The sequence below is a fragment of the Balaenoptera musculus genome, chromosome 6 (assembly GCF_009873245.2).
Source record: "Balaenoptera musculus isolate JJ_BM4_2016_0621 chromosome 6, mBalMus1.pri.v3, whole genome shotgun sequence".
Taxonomy (NCBI): domain Eukaryota; kingdom Metazoa; phylum Chordata; class Mammalia; order Artiodactyla; family Balaenopteridae; genus Balaenoptera; species Balaenoptera musculus.
In genome coordinates this window covers 94,913,225-94,935,373 of record NC_045790.1, presented here as the reverse complement: position 1 = coordinate 94,935,373, position 22,149 = coordinate 94,913,225, and the positions used below count along the sequence as shown (strand labels likewise).

Genomic DNA, 22,149 nt, shown 5'->3' with positions numbered 1-22,149 from the left:
ACCCTGGGGTTTGTATCTTGTCTATTACACATGAGGCTGATAAAACCTAGCTGTTTCACAGAGTTTGGTTTTTGGCCTGGTTTATTCCTAATCATTTTGTTAGCTCTTAGATTTTTTTTTTTTTTTAAGATCTTTTTACTCTTCCTTTGGGCATATCTACAGTAAGGTTGGTCTGTATTATTTAGTCTGCTACTGTACCAACATTTTTGAAAAACAAAATAATTGTGCTTTTTTTACATAGTACATACTCTTTGCAATATTTTAAATGGCTCTGTATTTTGTCTAGTGACTCATAATTTATATAATAATTCTTCAACTTAGACATTAAGCTTGTTTCTTTAGGACTTTCCTATTATAAATAACACTGATAAACTGATTTCATAGGTAAAAATGTTATCTCTTCATTTGTATTACCTTAATTGCTGTTGTGGTAGTACCTTTTCCAAATGTAAAATATGTATTCTTAGTTATGCAAATCTTAAACCTTTTTCTTAAAAGTTTGTGTAAACCATTGCCTAACTGGTTACTTTGCTAAAATGTTTCTGTTTCTGCTTATTTGAGGAATGTAGATTTACAGAAACTTTACAAATGATTCTTTTGTCGAGTATTAACAAATGTTCTTGTTAATCATATTTTACTTGGAAACAATTATTTAAAATTTGGCCCTGGTAATTGTTTGCCAATTCTTTCATTTTTTGCTATTTAATGTTCAGTGAGTGTTATCTCAAGAATTTTCCTCATTTCTCTAAAACCTACTACAAGTTTTCTGCCTCATACCCCCCACCCCATAGCCATTTGTATTAGTCTCTTTGTTTTAAAAGTACGTCCCTTGCCCTTCCCAGAAATCTCAGTGGTTTACAGCAATTAACATTTATTCCTCTCACACGACTGACACTTAAACAGCTGCGAATCAGCTTTTGCAAACTTCCTTCACATGTCTTTTTGATGGAGGGTCCAGGCTGAAGGTGTCACTACATTTGAGACATGGCATTCTTGTGGCAGAGAGTAAAAAAATAAGAGAGCTGGTGTAAACCCATAATGCCTCTTAAAGCTTCTGCATAGAGGCAGTTTATGTCCTGTCTGTCCGTGTGTTCCTATCACATGACTGAGTGCAGTGGGTGTTGCATAGAAATGTATGCTCCTCCCACAGGAGACACTGCAAGTCACATGACTGACCAGAGTTACATGGAAGGGTCAAGTGAATACTTGGCAACAGTAATACAATCTACCATATCTCTTCTTATTTTTTTTAAATACATTTTTAAATTTATTTATTTATTTATGGCTGCGCTGGGTCTTTGTTGCTGTGCGCGGGCTTTCTCTAGTTGCGGCGAGCAGAGGCTACTCTTCATTGCAGTCCGTGGGCTTCTCATTGCGGTGACTTCTCTTGTTGCGGAGCACGAGCTCTAGGTGCTTGGGCTTCAGTAGTTGTGGCTTGGAGGCTCTAGAGCGCAGGCTCAGTAGTTGCGGCACATGGGCTTAGTTGCTCCGCAGCATGTGAGATCTTCCTGGACCAGGGCTCGAACCCGTGTCCCCTGCATTGGCAGGTGGATTCTTAACCATTGCGCCACCAGGGAAGCCCTACCATATCTCTTCCTATATTTAATTTTCTAGTGTAAATTTTCACGATAACTCATACCTGTACTGAAGCCTCTCTGATAAGTCTTCCTTTATGCCTTAAATATAGTTATTTCTGTTATGAAAGTGAATCATTTTACCTATCATCTTTTTTTTTAACTTTTTATTTTATATTGGAGTATAGTTAATTAACAATGTTTTGTTAGTTTCCAGTGTACAGCAAAGTGATTCAGTTATACATATACATGTATCTATTCTTTTTCAAATTCTTTTCCCTATTTAGGTTGTTACATAATACTGAGCAGAGTTCCCTGTGCTATACAATAGGTCCATGTTGGTTATCCATTTTAAATATAGCAGTGTGTACATGTCAATCCCAAATTCACTAATTATCCCTCCCCCCAACCCTTCCCCACTGGTAACCATAAGTTCATTCTCTAAGTCTGTGAGTCTGTTTCTGTTTTCATTTTACCTATGATCTTGAGCCTACTTGAATGTAAGTTTAGCAAGGGCAGAGATTTTTGTCTGCTTTATTCATTGCTTCCTCAGCACTAGAAGAATGCTTGCCTCCTAATGTGCTTTCAATAAATATATGTTTCCCTTCTTATTTCATCACTTATTCTGTCAGTTATTCTCATTTTCTGTGTCTTCATTTATTGTTGGTTCTCTCTGCTAGCTCTGTCCCTGAAGTCTCTCAATGACTATTTTCTTGAATTATTTTAATCACAGCTACATATTTAATAAATTCTGTTAAATAATTATCTTTAATGAAGAGAATAAACTTATATGATCTTTTAACTCCTCTGGAAAATGTAGCCTACATACTTCTTCCTATAAATATGCATATCAGCCTATCATTAGGGTAAAAAACCCCAAAACCTTCCCTTTGACTCTTACAGTGTAGCTTCTCACTGTTGCTCTAAAACTATTGTTTACCTTTTACATTTCTCACTCTCTTTGACTTTTATGGAAGGCCCCCTCCCCTAAAACTCTATGTCTCTAGATCCTGAGGGACTATAATTCATTATAATTCACTGTTTTGTTTTGCTTTCTAAGGTTGTTCTCTTTTTCTCTTTTCCTTAGAATGTTCCTCTTCCTTCCTCTACCACTTAAGTGTACTAATACTCCCAGGTTCTATTTTTAGCTTTCTTCATTTCTTGCCTTGTGCCCTTTTTAGCGGAGCTCTCATTCATATGGCTTTCACATTTATTTCTATATAGATGATTTACAAATCTGTGTCTTGTAATAGTTAGAAATTCTGCGTTTGCCCCCTCATTTCCACTTGTGGCATTCCCATTTGAGTGTCTTACTATCACCTCAACCTTAACTTGTCCCAAACCAAATTGTTTTCCTACTAGTACTGAGTCCTCCATTGGAACTAACTCTTGTTTTTATTGATGGTTCACAGTCGCCAGGCTTCTAAAAGGAGAGGGAATACCAGCCTTTGTTTAGCATCTAGTGCACACTAAGCACTGCTTTTCACTTACTGAATGTCCAGCTCAAGTTTTACCCCCTGAGAGACCTTCAAACAATCATAGTGATCCTTTGCAATCCCTTCTTCTTAGACCACTTGCAGTATATTTGTATTTAAACCCCTAGATCCTCAGCATGTGAATCTCCTGTAATTCATACTTTTAGTTTGTAAAGCCTCTCAAAGGCAAGGATTTTTATTTCATATTTCTTTTTGTCAGCACAGTACCCCCCAGGTACAGTACAATTTAATAAGTATTTGATGATTTTTGCATAGAAACAATGCTCTAAATAAGGAAAAGAATATCAACTTAAATAACAAAACTAAATAAACTAAAACTAAGTAGCAAACTAATAACTCAAAATTAATAATATTTAGCTGTACTCTTGAACCTTGAACCCAGTTGAAAGGGGTTAGTTTCTGAAAGTGGCAGAGGCTCTTTACTTACCATTAAGGATCACCTGTTGAACAAATCTTTACTCTGTAACAGAATCTCTTTATCAGTAATACACCTTCATATAACCATTTTATATTGCTATGATAACCACATTTATAGAAGGTAGTATATTTATTTTAGCTTCTCTTCCCCGTTAGGTGCACCAGGAATAATTTCCTCACCATATGCAGGGGCTGCTGGATTTGCCCCAGCCATTGGATTTCCTCAAGCTACAGGTGACTAACTCTAAAGTTGAATTTGAAATGATTTCTTAATGATGGTCTATATTTTCCAGGAACTTATCAAAATGAAAAATATTACCATATTTGAAGGATTTATAATAAAAGCATTAGGTGTTTCAATCATGGAAGTGGCTCATGTACAATATATGATGCACAGCTTCCTTGTGTTTATAAATAATTCTCTCTGGTTCCATTCTCAACTCCAAAATTCCCTTGTATATTCTGCATCATTTACACTTGCCATTGGCACAGATAACTATAGGTTGACTATATTAAATAATCTCTGATTTGCCTTTTTTTGGTTATTACACAAAATATATGAACTGCTTGCTTATAAGCTTATCAATTACATGTTAAACAGACTTGTGTCTTATTTATCTTTGTGTCCTTAAATGCCTTTGATGGCATTTAATACATAGTATGCAGTCAGCAAACATTTGAATTAATAAACATTTACTGTTAAACTTATTTGTAAATCCTCTTTTTTTGTTTTTTTGATTAATGGGTTTAGAAGATTACCGTAGAGGGTATGCATGCTGTTTTATTTCAGAAAAAAAATATTTTTTTTCTTTAAGTAATAGAAATAATTAAGAGATAGCAATCGGTTAATACTTTGATAATGACTCTCTGACTCTTTTCCAAATAGTAAACAAAATGAATTTGATCATAGCTTACACGGAGGAGAAAAAAATACTTTATGGTTTTATTGCTGGTGCTTAACGAATACACTTGAGGTTGGTGATTAGAAAGAAGAGTGGCTTAGTGTTAAGCCTAGTCTACACAGTACCTTTTTACAGCTTCCAGCTGATTTATGAATATAACTGTTTTAAATTGCAACATAGTTGCTTTCTGGCAATAATCTTTGTATCCTACCTTTCTAATTCTGGGAATTTTAACTACTCTCTTAACTGGAGAGGATGAAGTTAACTAAAAAGAAAAGAGTGATTTAAAAGGTTGAGGTTCATTTAAGTTTTAGGTTTTTGGTGGTTTTAAGACATCTTAACGTATGTTTAATTAAGTGAGTAATTCTACCTATCTCATTAAAATGAAGGCATTATACATTGTTTTTATGTGTTTGAAGCTCCCAAAAGTTTAATTTTTATACATTTGGAGGTAGTGATATATGGTTTCCCTCATTTTAGTTATTTCTTTCTACACACTGTATGTATAAAACACTGTAGTGTAGTAGATGTTAAGAAAGAGAAAAAATGTGTAAAGAGGGCTCCTGAGTTGATAAGACTTTTAAGGTGTAGCAGGGGGATGTACATATACACATACACACATGTATATACCCTACAGTGTAGCTAAGGTGTAGTGTTGGCGGTATAAAATAGTCTTAAGGAAGTTATTCAAAAGTTGCAGGGGCATGGGAAGAGGTCATGCAAAAGACTACTGAGTATAGATTTCATGGAAAAGCATCCACCCTAAGAAGGTGATCTGTACAGTTTTAAAATTCAGCAAGATGATGGTAGTAATAACTTTCCTTAGATTGTCAAGCAGAATAGTATGATTGTAAACTATATTGCAATTTAATTACATAATTTGTGATAAACTGGCCAGACTCTGTCTATTATAAGGAATTTTGAGCTTAAAGAATCAATAAATTAAAGAACTGGTTCATTTTATATCAACTAGAGATTTTATCTTAGATAATTTTTAAGCTGAGAATACAAATAGTGGGACCTTCTGAGGAAGTGTAGTGTTTTAGGTATAGTATATAGTGTCAATATTCCAGTATTGTAGAACTTGCAGTAGTTCTGAAATATCTGGGGGAGTAGAGAGCTCTGAAAATTCTTGCTGCAAAAGAATATTGAATTCTATAAATTTGTTCTTGATGGTAATAATGTTTTACAAGGTTACAAAATGTTTTTTCCCCATGCAGAATGTATGTATACAATTCACCTGTTTTAGATATACAACTCAGTGATTTTTAATAAATTTACAGAGTTGTGCAGCCATTACCACAGTCCAATTTTAGAACATGCATTACTACCTAGCATGCATATATGTGACTTCTGCTGAAGGACTTTTTACAAAAATATGTGTCTGGTTTTATGGTAGAAGTCAATATGAAAATAACATCTACTTCAGAGAAATGTGCTGGAATATATTTATTTCAAGAAATAGAAGGAGTACTTGTAGTTATAGACCCTTTGAAAAACCTAATGGCTTTTAAGACCAGGGAATTTGGTTGCTCTGCAAAGCACTGTATAAATAATAAAGTACTAAGTATGATAGTATCAGTGAATAAAGAGCTCTACTTCCAGACAGACTCTGGAGGGGAGAAAACTGACCTTTGTTATCCTTATGGTAGCTTTGAAACATTTTCTTCTCTATTTTTGCTTTTGTCTTCATTTATTTACTTAAGTTGTATTAAGTGTTGTAATTCTCCAGATAACTAGAATATGAAATGCTTTTGATGTTTTGAAAAGGTCTGTCAGTCCCAGCTGGACTAGGTCCCGGAGCTCTTGGTCCTCTCACAATCACCTCCTCTGCTGTCACTGGAAGGATGGCCATTCCTGGGGCTGGTGGTATACCGGGAAATTCTGTTCTACTTGTCACCAATCTTAATCCTGATGTGAGTTGAAAAGTATTATATGTAAAAAGTCTTTCAGGAGGAGGTATTGTAGCTTCTGACCTAGAGTTAAATTCAATGAAAATGTTTATTTTAAGAATTTTTATTAAAATTCATCACTAGTATATATAGAAGCAGCATGTAAAAAGTCAGTGCTTTGAACAAGTAAACTTACTTAAAATTTTTACTTAGACACTGATATTTTGTGTTATCCTTTTCAAACAGCTTATTACACCACATGGACTTTTTATCCTATTTGGTAAGTAATTTTTTTTTTTTTTGCTGTTTTTTATATCATCTATGATGTGAATTGAGCATATTGCATCATTCAGTAATATTTATTACTGCTATGTGCCTACTAGTGTGTTTGACACTGAGGATAGAATAGCAAGGAAGACTTATTAAGTGATTACAGTTAGAACAAAGTTTTATAAAAAGGGAAATAGAGATTGTAATAGGAACATACAGCTGGGAGACCTAACCTAGCTGAGGGAATCAAAGATGATGTACCAGTAGAAATGATAGTTAAGCTGACTTGTGAAAAATGAGGACACATTAGCCAGGCAGAAAGGGAGGGCAAATGTCCTTTCACAGATAGTAGCAGTGAGAGACAGAACTCGTGGAACATAGAAATGAAGGAAGCTCAATGGAGAGTGTAAGGGAGAGACATGTTGAAGCTGGGCAGATGGATAGGGGCAAGGTCATTAAGAGTTTTGTAAGCTATATTAAAGAGCTTCGTTTTTAACTTAAGAACAGTGGGAATCCATTGACTAGTTTTAAACAGGAGAGAGTCATAATGAGATGTTGATTTTAAAAATAATCCCCTAACTTTCCAATAGTGTGCCTCTCTCAGTTAAAAAAAATATTTAGCATGTACTCCTAATCTATATATGATTAATTATTCATAAATTTCATCCATCTTTTACTACACTCTTTAGCATAATATGTACAAACAGAAATATAAGAGCAATGAAGTGATATTTAATATTTTAAAGATTTTTCTTATGACACTTTTTAAAATAAAAATCTATTAACATTTAGTGAGAAGTATGATTTAATATGCTTCATTATTTTCAAAAACCTTTTTCATTTTGATTCAGTATCCCAAGAACTGATTCTAAATTCACTTTATTTTAGTACTTGATCTTAATGGTTGTCATAAATGAAAAAGATACCTCATAAAGATATGCGAGGGAATTCTCTGGCAGTCCAGTGGTTAGGACTCAGTGCTTTCACTGCCAGGTCCTGAGTTCAGTCCCTGGTCTGGGAACTGAGAATCCCGCAAGCTGCGTGGGCACGGCCAAAAAAAAAAAAAAGATAGGCGATTTGAATGGAAGTGTTTCATTGTTGCTGTACTAAATAATTATGATACTAATTTTTCAGTCTAATCCACTAAATTTTGTTGTACTTTACCTAGAAAAGTTCCATTTTTCCTCTTGTTAAATTAGTTGATCTTGAAAACTGTTACATTAGCATAAGAGGGTTAAAACTCACTAGTACTCTTCATGTGGAAGAATTTTTAAGAGGATGGAAAATTGTTTCAAATTTTTTGAGTGGGTAATAGGTTTTTTTAACAGCGTTTTTGAGTTATAATTTACAGCCATTACAATTCTCTGACTTCAGATGTACAACTCAGTGATTTTTAGCAAATTTACAGAGTTGTGCAGCCATTACCACAGTCCAATTTTAGAACATCTCTATCACCCCACGGAGAAGCTTTATACTCATTTGCAGTTACTATAAAAGTTTTTATTCATGACACATTTATGTAATTTTCCTTAACAAAATCATTTATTAATGCTAAATTTTCATATGTCTCTTTAATAGCCAGAGCACATTTCTTTCCAAAAGTAGTTAATTTCTCACTCCTTTAGAAAAATATCACCCTCAGGTTGAAGAACAAATTGTGTGTTATTTTTTACGGAGTATCTATTTCAGCCACTTGTCATTTCTGAAAAGGACAGCAAATTTGGAATACTTGTCTTTTTTTTTTTTTTTTAATTTTAAAACTACCATTCATCTCGTAAGTTTAGTTGCTCTTAGGGGCTTGCCCACAAGATAACCAATACTCCTTTGTGTGCCTTGAAGATTGTCATAGTCATTCTCTCATCCTATTACAAAGTATGGTAATGATACTACTGTTTAAAGATCTTATTCTTATGATATTGGTGATACCCTGTTCCACATAAATTGCAATATATTTTAATACATTAAATTTTAAAAAATGAGAGAATGCCCTTCATATTGTAGAAACTTCTGTGTATAATTTCTTCTATATGTTGAAAATTAGTAAAATGTAGTTTTTCATACTGGTTTATATAAACAAATCAGGATAAGTAAAAGTTTATTTTCCTCCCAGACCCCAGTGAATCATTTTGCTTGCTTTTGGGGATGTGGGACCCACTTTGGGGAACACTAGCATAGAAAAAATGGATGTAATGAGATCAGTTAGGAGGCTATGATGATAGTCCAGATGTGAAATGGTGATAATAGATTTGATGGTAGTGAGGATGGGAAGAAGTGGACAAATGTGAGAGATATTTAAGCCATAGAATCAATGAGTGCTGGTAGTTGACTGGATGTAAGTGTCTAAGGAAAGGGGTAAGTCAAAAGATGACTCCCAGATGTCTGACTGGAGCAAATATGTGCATGATGGTACTGTTTATCAACAGAGTTAGTGAACACAGGAGGGTGCAGGAAAGAGCAGGTGGGACATCCAGGTGAAAGGGGATACTGGATTAATAAATCTGGAACATAGAAGAGATACAAATTTGGGAGCCTATGTATGAAATTGCCCAGGGAAAGCATATAGTATGAGAAAAGAAGCTTTCTTTAAATATATTAGTAAAGTTAATTGAACATTACACAATCAGCATTAAAACATTGTTTTGTTTTGTCTTTTTAATTAGGAGTATATGGTGATGTACATCGAGTGAAGATAATGTTTAATAAGAAAGAAAATGCATTGGTTCAGATGGCAGATGCAAATCAAGCTCAGCTAGGTACTAATGATTAATAATAATAATGATAACCTGCCCCTTTTGTATGTGAATTTTCCTATAAAATAAACTTATGGCTAGTAGGAAGAGTACCTCCTTATGTTAATATCTCCATTATTTGGATCTGCTTATATTTTAAGATTTTAAAATATTTATTATTCTTTGAAGTTCATTTATCTATTTGAATATATTGTTGATGTTTAGAGCTTTGACTCTAGGGTTTTTCCATTAGCTTTAAACTAATAAACATGACTTGTTTTCTTTCATTTTATTTGTTTGTTTGCTTGTTTATTCTCCTTTCAAATTAAGTTTTCTAGAACTGTTGCATGGCATAACCGTTTGGGAATACCTCATACTGATGGTGCAAGAAAGTGTCATTCTGCAATCTGGCCGTTTATTATTATAGTGGCTGTTGAAATATTACTACTCAGATTTTTTATTAAAAAAAGCTTTACTTGAGATTAAAAATAGATAGCTAGTGGGAAGCAGCCACATAGCACAGGGAGATCAGCTCGGTGCTTTGTGACCACCTAGAGGGGTGGGATAGGGAGGGTGGGAGGGAGGGAGATGCAAGAAGAAAGAGATATGGGGATATGTGTATATGTATAGCTGATTCACTTTGTTAGACAGCAGAAACTAACATTACCATTGTAAAGCAGTTAATACTCCAATAAAGATGTTAAAAAAATAAAATTTACTTGAGATTAAGCTAATTTATTCAATAATCATTTCCTGAGCATGTGGTATGTTTCAGGCATTCTGGAACTTCCTAGCACTCTGCTAGGAAAATAGTTACTTTTTGTTATATTGCTTTTCTTTCATTACAGAAAAACAGAGTCATGTAATACATTTTCGTATATAAGAGTTTTTAAATTTAAAGCCATTTAAGCCCTCAAATTGACAGTATAATTTTAAATGACTAAATAAAAAGAATTATGATAGACAGTTTTACAGAGACTCTATCTTAATACCCAGACTTTCCTTATTTTCTTCTTATGCACCAGCAATGAACCATCTGAGTGGTCAGAGACTTTATGGGAAAGTGCTTCGTGCTACACTGTCCAAACATCAAGCAGTTCAGCTTCCTCGAGAGGGACAAGAAGACCAAGGTCTGACTAAGGATTTTAGCAATAGTCCTTTGCATCGCTTTAAAAAGCCTGGCTCTAAAAACTTCCAGAATATTTTTCCACCATCAGCTACTCTGCATCTTTCCAACATCCCGTATGTATCTAATTAGTTACTATTCATTTAGATGATTAATAATCTACAGTATATGGTTTGGGGAGGTAAAAACTGAAATTATTCTAACGTAGCAGTTGTCCTATTCACTAATTTCTCGTAAGATGATTTATTTGCCATCATGCCTTAAGAAGTTTATATCTAACCATACACTATGAAAGTGAAAGATAGCAATGTTTTAAATTTTTCTTTCCAAACAGAGAATTAGCAACTAAGTTACCTTTCAGTTATAGAATGGCAAAAATCTGTGCAGAAATATTCCATTGGTGTATACTTAGTCATCCTTTTGTGTAAGTAAAGACCCTTTAGTGACCAGCATAGCAAAATCAAATAATTTATGTATCTAAGAATTTGGTAAAACTGAATTCTCTATTTTTACCTACAAGCTGCAAAGCCATATATATATGTAAAAGCTAAAAATTTTCTTGTAACCACTCTGTATTTAACCAGTGTTGTAGCAGACTTGTTCTTTAGTCATCATCTAACTTAGAGATCGACAAACTATAGCCTAGGGGCCAAATCCATCTGTTTTTGTAAGGCCCATGAGCTAAGATTGGTTTTTACATTTTCAAGTGGTTAGGGAAAAACAAAAGAAAAATTTTTTGTGATTTGAGACAATTACATAAAATTAAAATTTCACCTTCCATAAATAAAGTTTTATGGAACACAACCATATTTATTCATTTATGTGTTAGCTATAGCTGCTTTTGAGCTATAACAACAAAGCTGAATAGTTACAACAGAGGCTGTATGGCCATCAAAGCCTAAGAAATTTACTGTATGGCCCTTTATAGAAAGCACCTGGCAACCCCAGTTTTAATTCTTGAAATCCTTGACCTACAAAGGGGGCAGTTTTAACTTTTTTTTTTTTTAATAAATAAATTTAGTTAGTTACTTTTTGGCTGTGTTGGGTCTTCGTTGCTGTGCACGGGCTTTCTCTAGTTGTGGCGAGCAGGGGCTACTCTTTGTTGTGGTGTGCCGGCTTCTCATTGCAGTGGCTTCTGTTTGTTACGGAGCGCGGGCCCAGTAGTTGTGGTGCATGGGCTTAGTTGCTCCGCGGCATGTGGGATCTTCCCAGACCAGGGCTCGAACCTGTGTCCCCTGCATTGGCAGGCGGATTCTTAACCACTGCGCCACCAGGGAAGTGCCAAGGTGGCAATTTTATATAACTTAATCTAATACATGAAGAGGGATAAGCTTTGGGAAGGAAGGGTAAAAGCTGTGGGGTATAGTTGTGTGTGAGCACGTGTGTGAAAAGTTAAAGACTGAGGGAATGGAGAAGGGTACAGTTCTGGAATATTTCTGAGAATGAGAATGGGATTTGAATAGGAAGAGAAAATAATTATTCAAAATGCTGTTGAATGCCCAGGCTCCTAGCTAGTCTCCAATTAGGCTATATGGAGAAACCTTGAATCCGAATTGGGCAATGGCTCAAACCTCATGCCAGCCAGGCAACTGGAAGAGTCACTTGAGAAAAAAATCTAGAAATTTAGCACCTCATCACTGCAGAGTCAGGGAGAGAGGCAACATATTTAAATACTAAAGCAGGCTCCCTCTTAAATACATTTATCCAGGAGCTGGTCTCAAGTTGCAACCTGCATCGGACATGTAGGTAGAAGAGAGAAAGGATGTTAATACTTTTTTTAACCATCTGCCAAGTCTGGGCACCGTGGTGGTGTTTTACGTGTGTTACCTCATTTAATCTCCTTAATAACCTTCTTTTAAAATTGTGGTTAAATACATAACCTAAGTTTTACCATTTTAACCGTTTTTGAGTGTACATTCACATTAAGTACATTCATAGTGTGCAACCATCACTTATATCCATCTGCAGATCCTTGTCATCATCTCAAACTGAAGCTCTGTACCCATTAAACAATGTCTCCTTGTTTCTCTCTACCCCCAGTCCCTGGTAACCACTATTCTACATTCTGTCTCTAGCAATTTATCCATAATAGCATTTGGAGTAAAGGTCGTTAGTTTCATTTTAACAATGAAAGTGAGAGGCTCAGATTAAGTAACTTACTCAAGAGTTACATACCAGGTGAATGAAAAATAGAATGTGAACTTATATCTGTCTCCTTGCAGAGCCAATTATTGTTCTATAACACCATCCTTGCTGGGAGTTGTGAGATGAGGAAGGGTCTACTTTTAGTCAGTTGACTCTCATGTGATAGACCACTGTATTAGTTATCTACTACTGCGTAATAGATCACCCCAAAACTTAACAGCTTAACACAATAGTAGATGTTCATTATCTCAAATTGTTACTGTAAGTCAGGAATCCAGAAGTGGCTTAGCTGGGTGGTTTTGGCTGAATCTCTCATAAGGTTGCATCTGAAGGCTTAACTGGGGCTAGAGAATCCACTTCCAAAGTGGCTCACCGTATGCTTAGTTGTTGACAGGAGGCCTCAGTTCCTTGCCACAAGGAGCTCTCCATAGGGCTGCTTGATTGTCCACGTGAAATAGCAGCTGGTTTCTTCCAAAGCTAGTGATTCAAGAGAGGGCAAGGTGGAAATCTCAGTGTCTCTCAGCCTCAGAAGTCACATGTGTCATTTCTACAATACCCTGAGGGTTACAGAGGACATCCTTATTAGATATGGGAGGGGAGTACCAAAAGTGTGAATACTAGGAGGCAAGAGTAGTTGGGGGCTATCTTAGAACCTGGTTACCACATACACATGTTCATAATTACCCTGAAAGTAATTGAAAATCTACTGGCCTAGTAGTGGAAAACGCTGGACCATAGAAGACAAGTCAGAGCTAGGGAAGTATCTTTGGAAGTACTAGAGTTAATTGTGGGTAATAATCCCATTGAAAGAATAAATATAGAAAGATTTTCTTGTTCTTTATATACTGCCCATGTCCTGTGCAAAAGATCTGAGACAAAATTCCATCGTTTGAGAACATGTATGCATCAACCTTGAACATCTTTCAGGGCACTTGCAAATCATGTCTTCATTGCGTGGCTTTATGCTCTTTGAAATGTGAAATATTCTGGAGACTTGATGATTTCAGGAGTTAATCTTTGCATCATTTGAAAATTAGGGATAAGATAGTTGACTCTCTCTGTAATGTTTTCACAGGCCCTCTGTTACAGTAGATGATCTGAAGAACCTTTTCACAGAAGCCGGATGTTCAGTGAAGGCTTTTAAATTCTTTCAGTAAGTCCATGCTTTTAAGAAATATATTAACATTATTTAATATGATCTGCAAATGTTTAAGGTAGTTTAATGAAGTCTTCTAGGGCTGCGGAAGAGGTTTGTAGGCAAAATTAATTCTATATGCTTTTTCTATTTCTTCTACCATTTTCAGGAAAGATCGCAAAATGGCACTCATTCAGTTGGGATCTGTGGAAGAAGCAATCCAGGCTCTCATTGAACTTCATAACCATGACCTTGGAGAAAATCACCACCTCAGAGTTTCCTTCTCAAAATCTACAATCTAACTTTTCTGTGAATTTTTCTCCTAAGACTGGACCATAATTTCAGTAAAACCTTCAGACATAGACTGAAGCAGCTCAAGACCAATTCTGCCTCTTTCACAAAATTAACTCTTCCTGAGTTTGATATTCAAGTATATTCAAAAAAATCATACGATGTTCTCTTTTCCCTTTCTCCCCTCTGCCAATACGTCATCAGAGGCGTGTTTTTCCTTTGTACCATAGTTTCTAAAATGAAAATAATCTTCAGGAAAAAAGAATCAGGAAAAAAAAATTTTTCAATAATTCAATTCCCTTTATTAAATTGGATTTCAAGAGGACAGTCTTTCTTTTCGTTTGGGTCCAGATCAGCCTTATACAACATTTCTAAACTCCTTTGTAGTTTGAAAAATTTAAACATACAGACTTTTAAAATTACTTGACATAAGTAATTTAAATTACCTACAACCAAGTTTTTAACTGTATGATTCAGAAGTTTGACTCCTCTAGGAAACTGTGTTCCCTTATAAGTTACATCAGTTATTTGGCATATACTGATACTTACTATACATAAACAAATTGGGTTGTATTGGAAGTAAATTTATAAATCTGCGTGTTTTCTTTCAATTTTTTTTTTCCACTGTAAGACACTCCTTTGCATATCTTTAACTTTTTAAGACTATTTTGGAGAATGAAGTGTCTCAACTATCTCCAGGGAAATTAAGTAGAATTCAACCAGGATCTATTAAGATGTCAGAATAATTAATAATTTTATTAGGAAAAATCATGTTTTAAATTTCAAAATGACACTTGCCTAATAATATATGATCTTGGAAAATTTAAAAAGAAAAATAATCCTACTTATAAACTACTTTTTTATAGTTGTTTTCAGAAAAAAGTTTACAGTCTTAAGGAAAATATTCAGGTCTATCATATGGTTTGACAGATTTTTTAAAAGTTATTTTTGGTAAAGTCTTCTTTTAGAAAAAAATCAATCTCAAGGGTTTTTTGTACCACTATAATCTCTAATACTTATTCAGAATTACTGTGTATTTACTTAATTTCCTATTATGTGCCTTATTATGTGCTTATGATATAATAGGTTAGACTTTTATCTAAGTATCTTGAAAGCTATATTGTGGGCTTGGTGAGCATTTGTTTTTTCTTTCCCTGTTTTGGTAAGGATTTTAAAGTTTTTTTCATTGCAATTTTAAGTGATTTTCAATAACTAATAGTTTCTATTCAAATTTTTTGGTGCTTTGGTGTAGAGATGGGGTGAGGAAGGGTTAAACGGTTTTGGGAATAACTCAGTGCACACCTGTAGGCCTCTTCATATTGTGACCAATAGTGGTCATTGCCAGTTATAGCATACCAATTTGGGGCTATAACATGCAGTCTCAGTTCTGGATCTTGTCTGATCTTTATCACGCATTAGAATTTGTCTCAGGAGTACTTGGTTTTTGTCGTATACTCAAGTGAGAACTTGCTTTTCTTTGTTAATGTAACTTCATTACTGAGTGCCCACATATATGGAGTATGAGAAGGTGGATTCTTTCTCATACTCTGTCCCTCTTTTTAGTTGAATGTGAGAGTACATGTTAATGTTGCTTCAGTGATTGTATAATGTAAAATTGTTTCTTTTTAGTTAGATACTTTGCTTTTGTTAATTATTCCTTCAGTGCTTGATCGGATTTTTTTAAAGCAGAATTTGTTAAAAGGGTCATTTTTGTCCACCCATTTTACACTTTTCAGATTCTCAGAGTGGCTCATCTCACCTTTTAAAAGAATATTTCAATTTCTTTGCTATATTCCAGCCATTAATTTGAACACAGGAAGAAATTTTATAAAAAATTGGAGACTACAAAAGATAATTGTTAAAAAGCAGAATTCACTCAACGCTGAGCAACAATTAGTTGGTAGAATACAAAGGAGGACACTATATTGAGATCTTTCAAATGGATCAGTTTTAATATTAGCTGATAGGTGTAATCATTTATCTAATTTTTATTTTTTCACTTATGAAATATATTTTTACCAAAACACTGAGTAAGAGGGAGGGGAAAAAACAATTTCTTTAAGAAATCTCCCCAAATTGCTTCATTTTTTTCCTTCCATACAGGCACTATTATAATTTTCAGTGGCATGTTAAATTGGTTTTTTTTTAGTTAGGAATTATTGTGTAGTTTTAATTCATGATTCCTATAACAGTCAGTGTAAGTGTAGCAGAAGTGTAGCAGAAGGGAGATCACAATGGTATTGAATGTAATTTTGAAGTAGGGAATGGCCTTTATATTTGAGAGAGAACATTTGAATCCTTTTTAGGGATTTGTGCGCACGTATGTGTGTGTGTGTATAGATAAGTGTATATACATACACTTTTCTAGTGTCGTACATACATATGCACATTACATACATCTTAATTTATTGACAAAGAACATTAATCAAATTAAGATTTGGAAAAGGTGAGATATTCTTGTTTAAAATAGTGTGTTTGCAACCATCAATTTGTGTCTAAAATTAGCTGTAGCACATGGATGTTGTCCATATTGGGCTATTTGCTCTTTGAATTATAGAGGTCTACAGTATTTGTGTTGGTATAGTTTCTGTAAAAAGATTTAAAAATATCAGGGCAGTGGAAAAACTAGATCTTTGTATTTTTCGTTTTGGCATGCATTTAGTTGATATCTTCTGAGCGATGTTTATTTTGCTGTTGAGCTGTCATAGTATCCTATTTTTAAGTTTATTTACTTAATTTTAAGGAGTATTGTCTTATTTTTGGAGGTGTCTGACTTTGACACAAAATATGTATATTCAGGACTTCATTAAAAAATAGCAGTACACGTTTAACAGTAGCAATTTATGCCAAAAAGTTCTACTTTGAGATTTAAATAACTTGCATAGCAGTAAATTGTTTCCTGTGAGATACAACTAGAAAAATAACCTTAATAATTTGATAACTTACAAGAGAGTATCAGAATTACCTACCTAATAGCTCCTGCAGAATGCCATAAATTTGTTGTTTAAGGCTAAATATTGTAATGTTAATTTGTAGTCATGTTTATGATTTTGCTGAAAGTTGCAAATCTCACAGTTTTTAGAGGCACAATTTTTGCCTGCTTATTCCTTATGGAAGCAATGCCTTTTTTTGGCTCCACCTAGGATGGTGATTATAGGTTCTGCTTCAGTTGATTAAAAGTAACTCTCATGAATGTCTCTGATCAGTTTTATATAAACTTTTAAAAGCTTCCGTGTCATTAGGCAGCAAAGGTTATACATTTATATTAACATGTAATTCCTCTTCTGTTTCCACTAAGTATTTTTGGACAAAAGATGACAAGCTCAAAAGTATGTGTTTTCCCCCCCAGTGAGTCACTTAAAAGCCCTGTTTGCCAAACTATCAGCCTATCTCTTAGAAAACCTAGTGTGTACTGCTATTTTTAAAACCAAAAAGACAGCATGACTATGCGTAAAAGCATTTTTCTTAACTTTTCCTTTGTCTTGATCTGTTGTTAACAAGAATAAAACTGCCAGACTTAAAATATTCTACTATTCTGCTAAAAGAAATACAATTTAGATTGCACAGAACTTTTTCTTTGAAGAAAATATAACTCAGCTGTCTTTTAAGAGCTGTGTTATTGTCTACAAGACTATTTGCAGTCTTTTTTCAGAGCAAATTTTAACAGCTAGTTGTGAATGATTTAAAAAATAGAAAATTACTAAAATGTTAGTTTTGGGGGTTTTATAGAGGGAGAAAAACAAAACAGGACCAAAGGTTATGTGCCTTCTTCAGTAGTCTTAATTGATCTTTTCTTCCTATTTGAGACTAAGGTAGTATCAGTATTCTGGTTTTCAGGAAATACATACTATAGTTTTAAAAGAATGTTGTCCCACACACCATCCGTTCAAGCAAACAGTTGTAACTGTAAAATGAAGTCTCAGTTACACTTTTTGCCTTCATCACATAATATTCATTATATAGCATTGAGCAGGTCCAAGAACAGAGCTGCTCTTAATCTTTGTGGTAGTCATCTTAGTTTCTGTAACCTGAGGCATATGTTCCAGAGAACAGGGATATTTTTCTGGTCCAGTGACCATGGTGATAATAGTCATGATTGAAAGCTGCTCATGGCAAGCTTAAATCAGCACTGTAAACAGATTTTTCTTGTTGTTGTTGTTACATTATTTTTAGTTCTTTAATCTATGTAGTAGTTGTAATAACAAATATTTAAATAGCTATTTTTGATGTCATTAAAAAAAATCATACTCTAGCCTTCTTTCCCCCTTACCATTGTTACCCAGATCTTTAAAAAATTCATCCCACATCCAAAAAGTACTAATTATAAAGATTGCTGACCAAGCAAAGTTTTGCATCAAAATGTCACCTCATTGCTCTGACCAAAGACTGACTGTTTTGGTTTTGACTCCTTTCTGTTAAGCATTTCTTTTCCCAAGCTCCTTTCTGAAAGAAGATCCAGTGCAAAGCGGCCTTTACTTTCTATTTCCTATCGGCGAATAGACTACTTAGAGAAAATGGGAGTTTAAATGTGAACAGAATGGATTAGGACAACATGGGTTTTATGGGCATTTTCAGTACTGTATTTAAGAAAAAAAAAAAATAGCACAGCTAGGAGCCTCTGACATTGTCTCGTGTTTTATGTGGTCTGTTCATAAAATTCCCTTTTTCAGTTTATAAGAATGTTCATCTAACAGAAGAAAATGCTGTAAATATTTGTAACAACATTTTTTAAAACCAGGCCAAAAAAGAAAAAGAAAAAAAAAAACGGTTTTTGGGAACAAGTTAACATATAAAGTGGTTTTATATAAAACATCAATTGTCTTGTATATTTTGATAAGCAGCAGTACCAGCTTTCATTTGTAACACAGTTTGTGGCATTGGAAGAAAAGGATTCTGTGATTATTGAAGTGAATTATGTTATAAATGCGAAGAGAAGATAAAATATTAAAAAACATATTTTCTAAGTGCGTAGTGCATGGTTAATTCAAGCTTCTGTACACTACAATATATTCCATTTTTGTTCAGTTTGTATATTTGCTGACTATTACTTGATATCTCTAATCTCTTTCCTAACAAGTATAGCATTGTAGCATGCCTTTTAATAAATGTCATGACATCTGTACTCTCTTAAAAATATTTCTGTGTTCTTGTCTGTACTTTGGGTTTCCCCTTGTCTTACCTGTAATTCTAATGATGTCATATTTTCTTTGTCATAGCCATCCATCTAAACTTGTTATAGTGAGAGCATAGCAAGCACATATTCATACCACTTTAAAAACTGAAAAACCTTAAGTCTACTAATCACCTCTCTTTTAGTTAAGGAACAGTTCTCATTTTGAGAAACAGAATGCTTTTCTAACCGTCCTACAGACAGCTTCTTCAGTGGCACGCCCCCTTTGTACAAGTACATGTTGGCACATTTGCATGAGTGCTGTCTTTCGCTCTCTCTGTGCATCTCTCTCTCTCTCTCTCTCTCACACACACACACACACACACACACACAGTATATGTGCAATGCCAAAGAAGAGTTGGAACATTTTTTCCAGTTCAGTTTTTGACTTCCCTAGGGGAGGAGTATACATAAATTTTGAGACATTTTGAGGTGTGACCTCAAACCAAGTTTGTGGTTTTTTTGATTAAAGGGTAACACAGTTACCAGCTGCCTGTATATTGCTTTTTCATAGGCAAATGTTTTATTCCTAGGTTCTTTGAAGCGTTATTGGATTGTAGGAGTCTAAGCAGTCATTTATTTTAATCTTTTATTCTAGGATCTTTTTTTTTTAATGTTTATTTATTTGCGTAGGGTCTTAGTTGCCGCACGTGGAATCTTACCTTGTGGTTCGTGGGCTCTTTGTTGCTGCGTGCAGGCTTCTCTAGTTGCGGCACATGGGCTTCTCTCTAGTTGTGGTGCACGGGCTCTAGAGCACACGGGCTCAGTAGTTGTGGCACGCAGGCTTAGTTGCCCCACAGCATGTGGGATCTTACTTCCCTGACCAGGGATCAAACCCATGTCCCCTGCATTGGAAGATGGTTTCTTAACCACTGGACCACCAGGGAAGTCCCTATTCTAGGATCTTTTTACAGGTGGGAATTTTTTCTTGGGGCGGGGGGTGGGATTTATTTTTAATGGAATAGAAAACTAGGTAACTACTGCTGATCTTTGCTGGCTCATCCAAAATCTATTGTCTCCGTGAACGTAACTAGATCAATTTTTTTTTTTTAAGATCTAGAGGCATTTTTATCAGGAAAAGAAAATAACCCTATGGCCAAATAGGTTTTTATAAACTTGCTTGACCATGAAATGCTTATTTACACAGCAGAGGCTTGTAACCATCATTAACAGTCACAAAGTTTTGAGCATAAATGGATCTAAGAGGCTACCTAGTTCAATTTCCACCTTTTAAAGATAAGCGGCTCAGAGAAGGAAGTGACTTGCCCAAGGCCACATGCCACTTAATGGCAGAGTCTGGACTAGAGCCCAGGTCTCCTTAACATTATCCAGTACTCTCCATCGCACCCTGGTGTTGCAGTTCTGTCCTGCCAAGTGCTGTGAGGGTCGTGTTCTTGAAGGTCTGTACATGGGGTTGGGGCGTTTATATACTCTTCTGAGAACTGCCAAAACCAATTTAAAGGCATTGCCTAAGTGCTGGGGGTGTTTTTTTCTGCTGAAGAGTAAAAATGCCTACCTACTTCTGAAAACTTTAAAAGTGTAATTTCAAGTTGCAAATTTGAGAAAGCTAACTCTTAAAAAAGGTAGTTACTACAGTATATGTATTAGTTTGCTAGGGCTGACATAATAAAGTGCCACAGACTGGGCACCTTAAACAACAGAAATGTGTTTTCTTACAGTTGCAGAGGTTAGAAGTCCAAGATCAGGGTTGATTTCTTCTGAGACCTCTTTCCTTGACTTGTAGATGGCCATCTTCTCCCAGTACCTTCACATGATCTTTCTTCTGTATGTGTCTGTGTCCTAATCTCTTTTTATAAGGACACCATTCATATTGGATTAGGGCCCACCCATCTGATCTCATTTTACCTCAATTACCTCTTTAAAGGCTCTATCTCCAAATACAGTTACATTCTGAGATACTGGGACGAAGAATTTTGACAGGAGGTAATTCAGCCCTTAACACTGTTTAGTGAAAATTATTCCTTCAGCTCACCAAGTACTGATTGTACCAGAACTGAGCTTTGTGCTGGGAAAGATAATGAAAAGTTAGGGATATGGTGATTTACCTTTTAGAACTGTGTAATCTAGTGGAAATGTCAGCCTAAATCCATAAATCAAATAGTCTTGAACTCTTGCTTTCAATGGAAAGCCCCCCAAATGGATCATGAGGCCTCTCTCTAGGCCATTCTAATCAGAATACACATGGCTAAAGCTATCCTACAGCTAATTATGAATATGTAGGAACACATACCCTGCAATGATTATCTCTAAGAAATGTCATTTCAGAGCAATGATCATTTCTAAGACATATGCCATTACTTGAAGAACAGTTGCAGAAATAATCAAAGAGGGTACTGTCAAACAAGCTGTACCCAATTTTTAATGCCCAACATTTGTAGGTAATTAAACTGGATGCTATGTTAGGAATAGTTAAGAGTATTAAACCCACTTTGTTTACTGTTTGTGTGATCCTACATCAATGAATTTTTTTCTATTGTCTACTTCCAATGGAAATTCTTCACTATATGTTTCTATCAAAACAATTTATGTTGAACTTATAAAATTCTATAACAGTTTTCTTGGAATTACTGCATTTGTAATCATTGGGTTCGGATGTAGAACTCCTACCTCTGCTATTATAAAAAAGTATAATTGCGTAGGAAAAGTTAATGAGTCTAATGTTCCATGAAGATCCCTTTATCTATTTTCTTTCATTCCTATGTTTGTTCTAAGGACATAGGGTAACAGGAAAAACTCATTGGTTTTGTTGGAATAAATTACCCACAGTTCAGTTAAGTAAGCACCTATATCCTTGTTCTATGCCTAAAATTATGGAATTATCTAAGTCCTTGATCCTACAGAAAACAAGTGTCAAATTCTAACCTGTTAAGAGATTGTCTTTAGCCAAATGAAAGCCGGTATTAGTTATATAAATGTTAGACAAAGTACACGTTAGGGCAACAGGCACTATGAGAGAGAAAGAAATTTCATAAGGATGTATT

General features: G+C 34.8%; 1 protein-coding gene across 6 annotated transcripts in view; it reads left to right on the top strand.

Annotated features, from left to right (window-relative positions):
• Positions 1-19,099, top strand: part of PTBP3 (polypyrimidine tract binding protein 3) — a 96,935-nt gene extending 77,836 nt beyond the window's left edge. For all 6 annotated transcript variants that reach the window (XM_036854636.1, XM_036854635.1, XM_036854634.1 and 3 more), the window contains 7 exons: positions 3,644-3,721; positions 6,160-6,305; positions 6,528-6,561; positions 9,212-9,304; positions 10,306-10,522; positions 13,627-13,704; positions 13,856-19,099. In XM_036854636.1, coding sequence (XP_036710531.1) covers positions 3,644-3,721; positions 6,160-6,305; positions 6,528-6,561; positions 9,212-9,304; positions 10,306-10,522; positions 13,627-13,704; positions 13,856-13,988 — 779 coding nt within the window. In that variant the 3' untranslated portion in view covers positions 13,989-19,099. The remainder of the gene's footprint in view (positions 1-3,643; positions 3,722-6,159; positions 6,306-6,527; positions 6,562-9,211; positions 9,305-10,305; positions 10,523-13,626; positions 13,705-13,855) is intronic.
• The last annotated feature ends 3,050 nt before the right edge of the window (positions 19,100-22,149 follow it).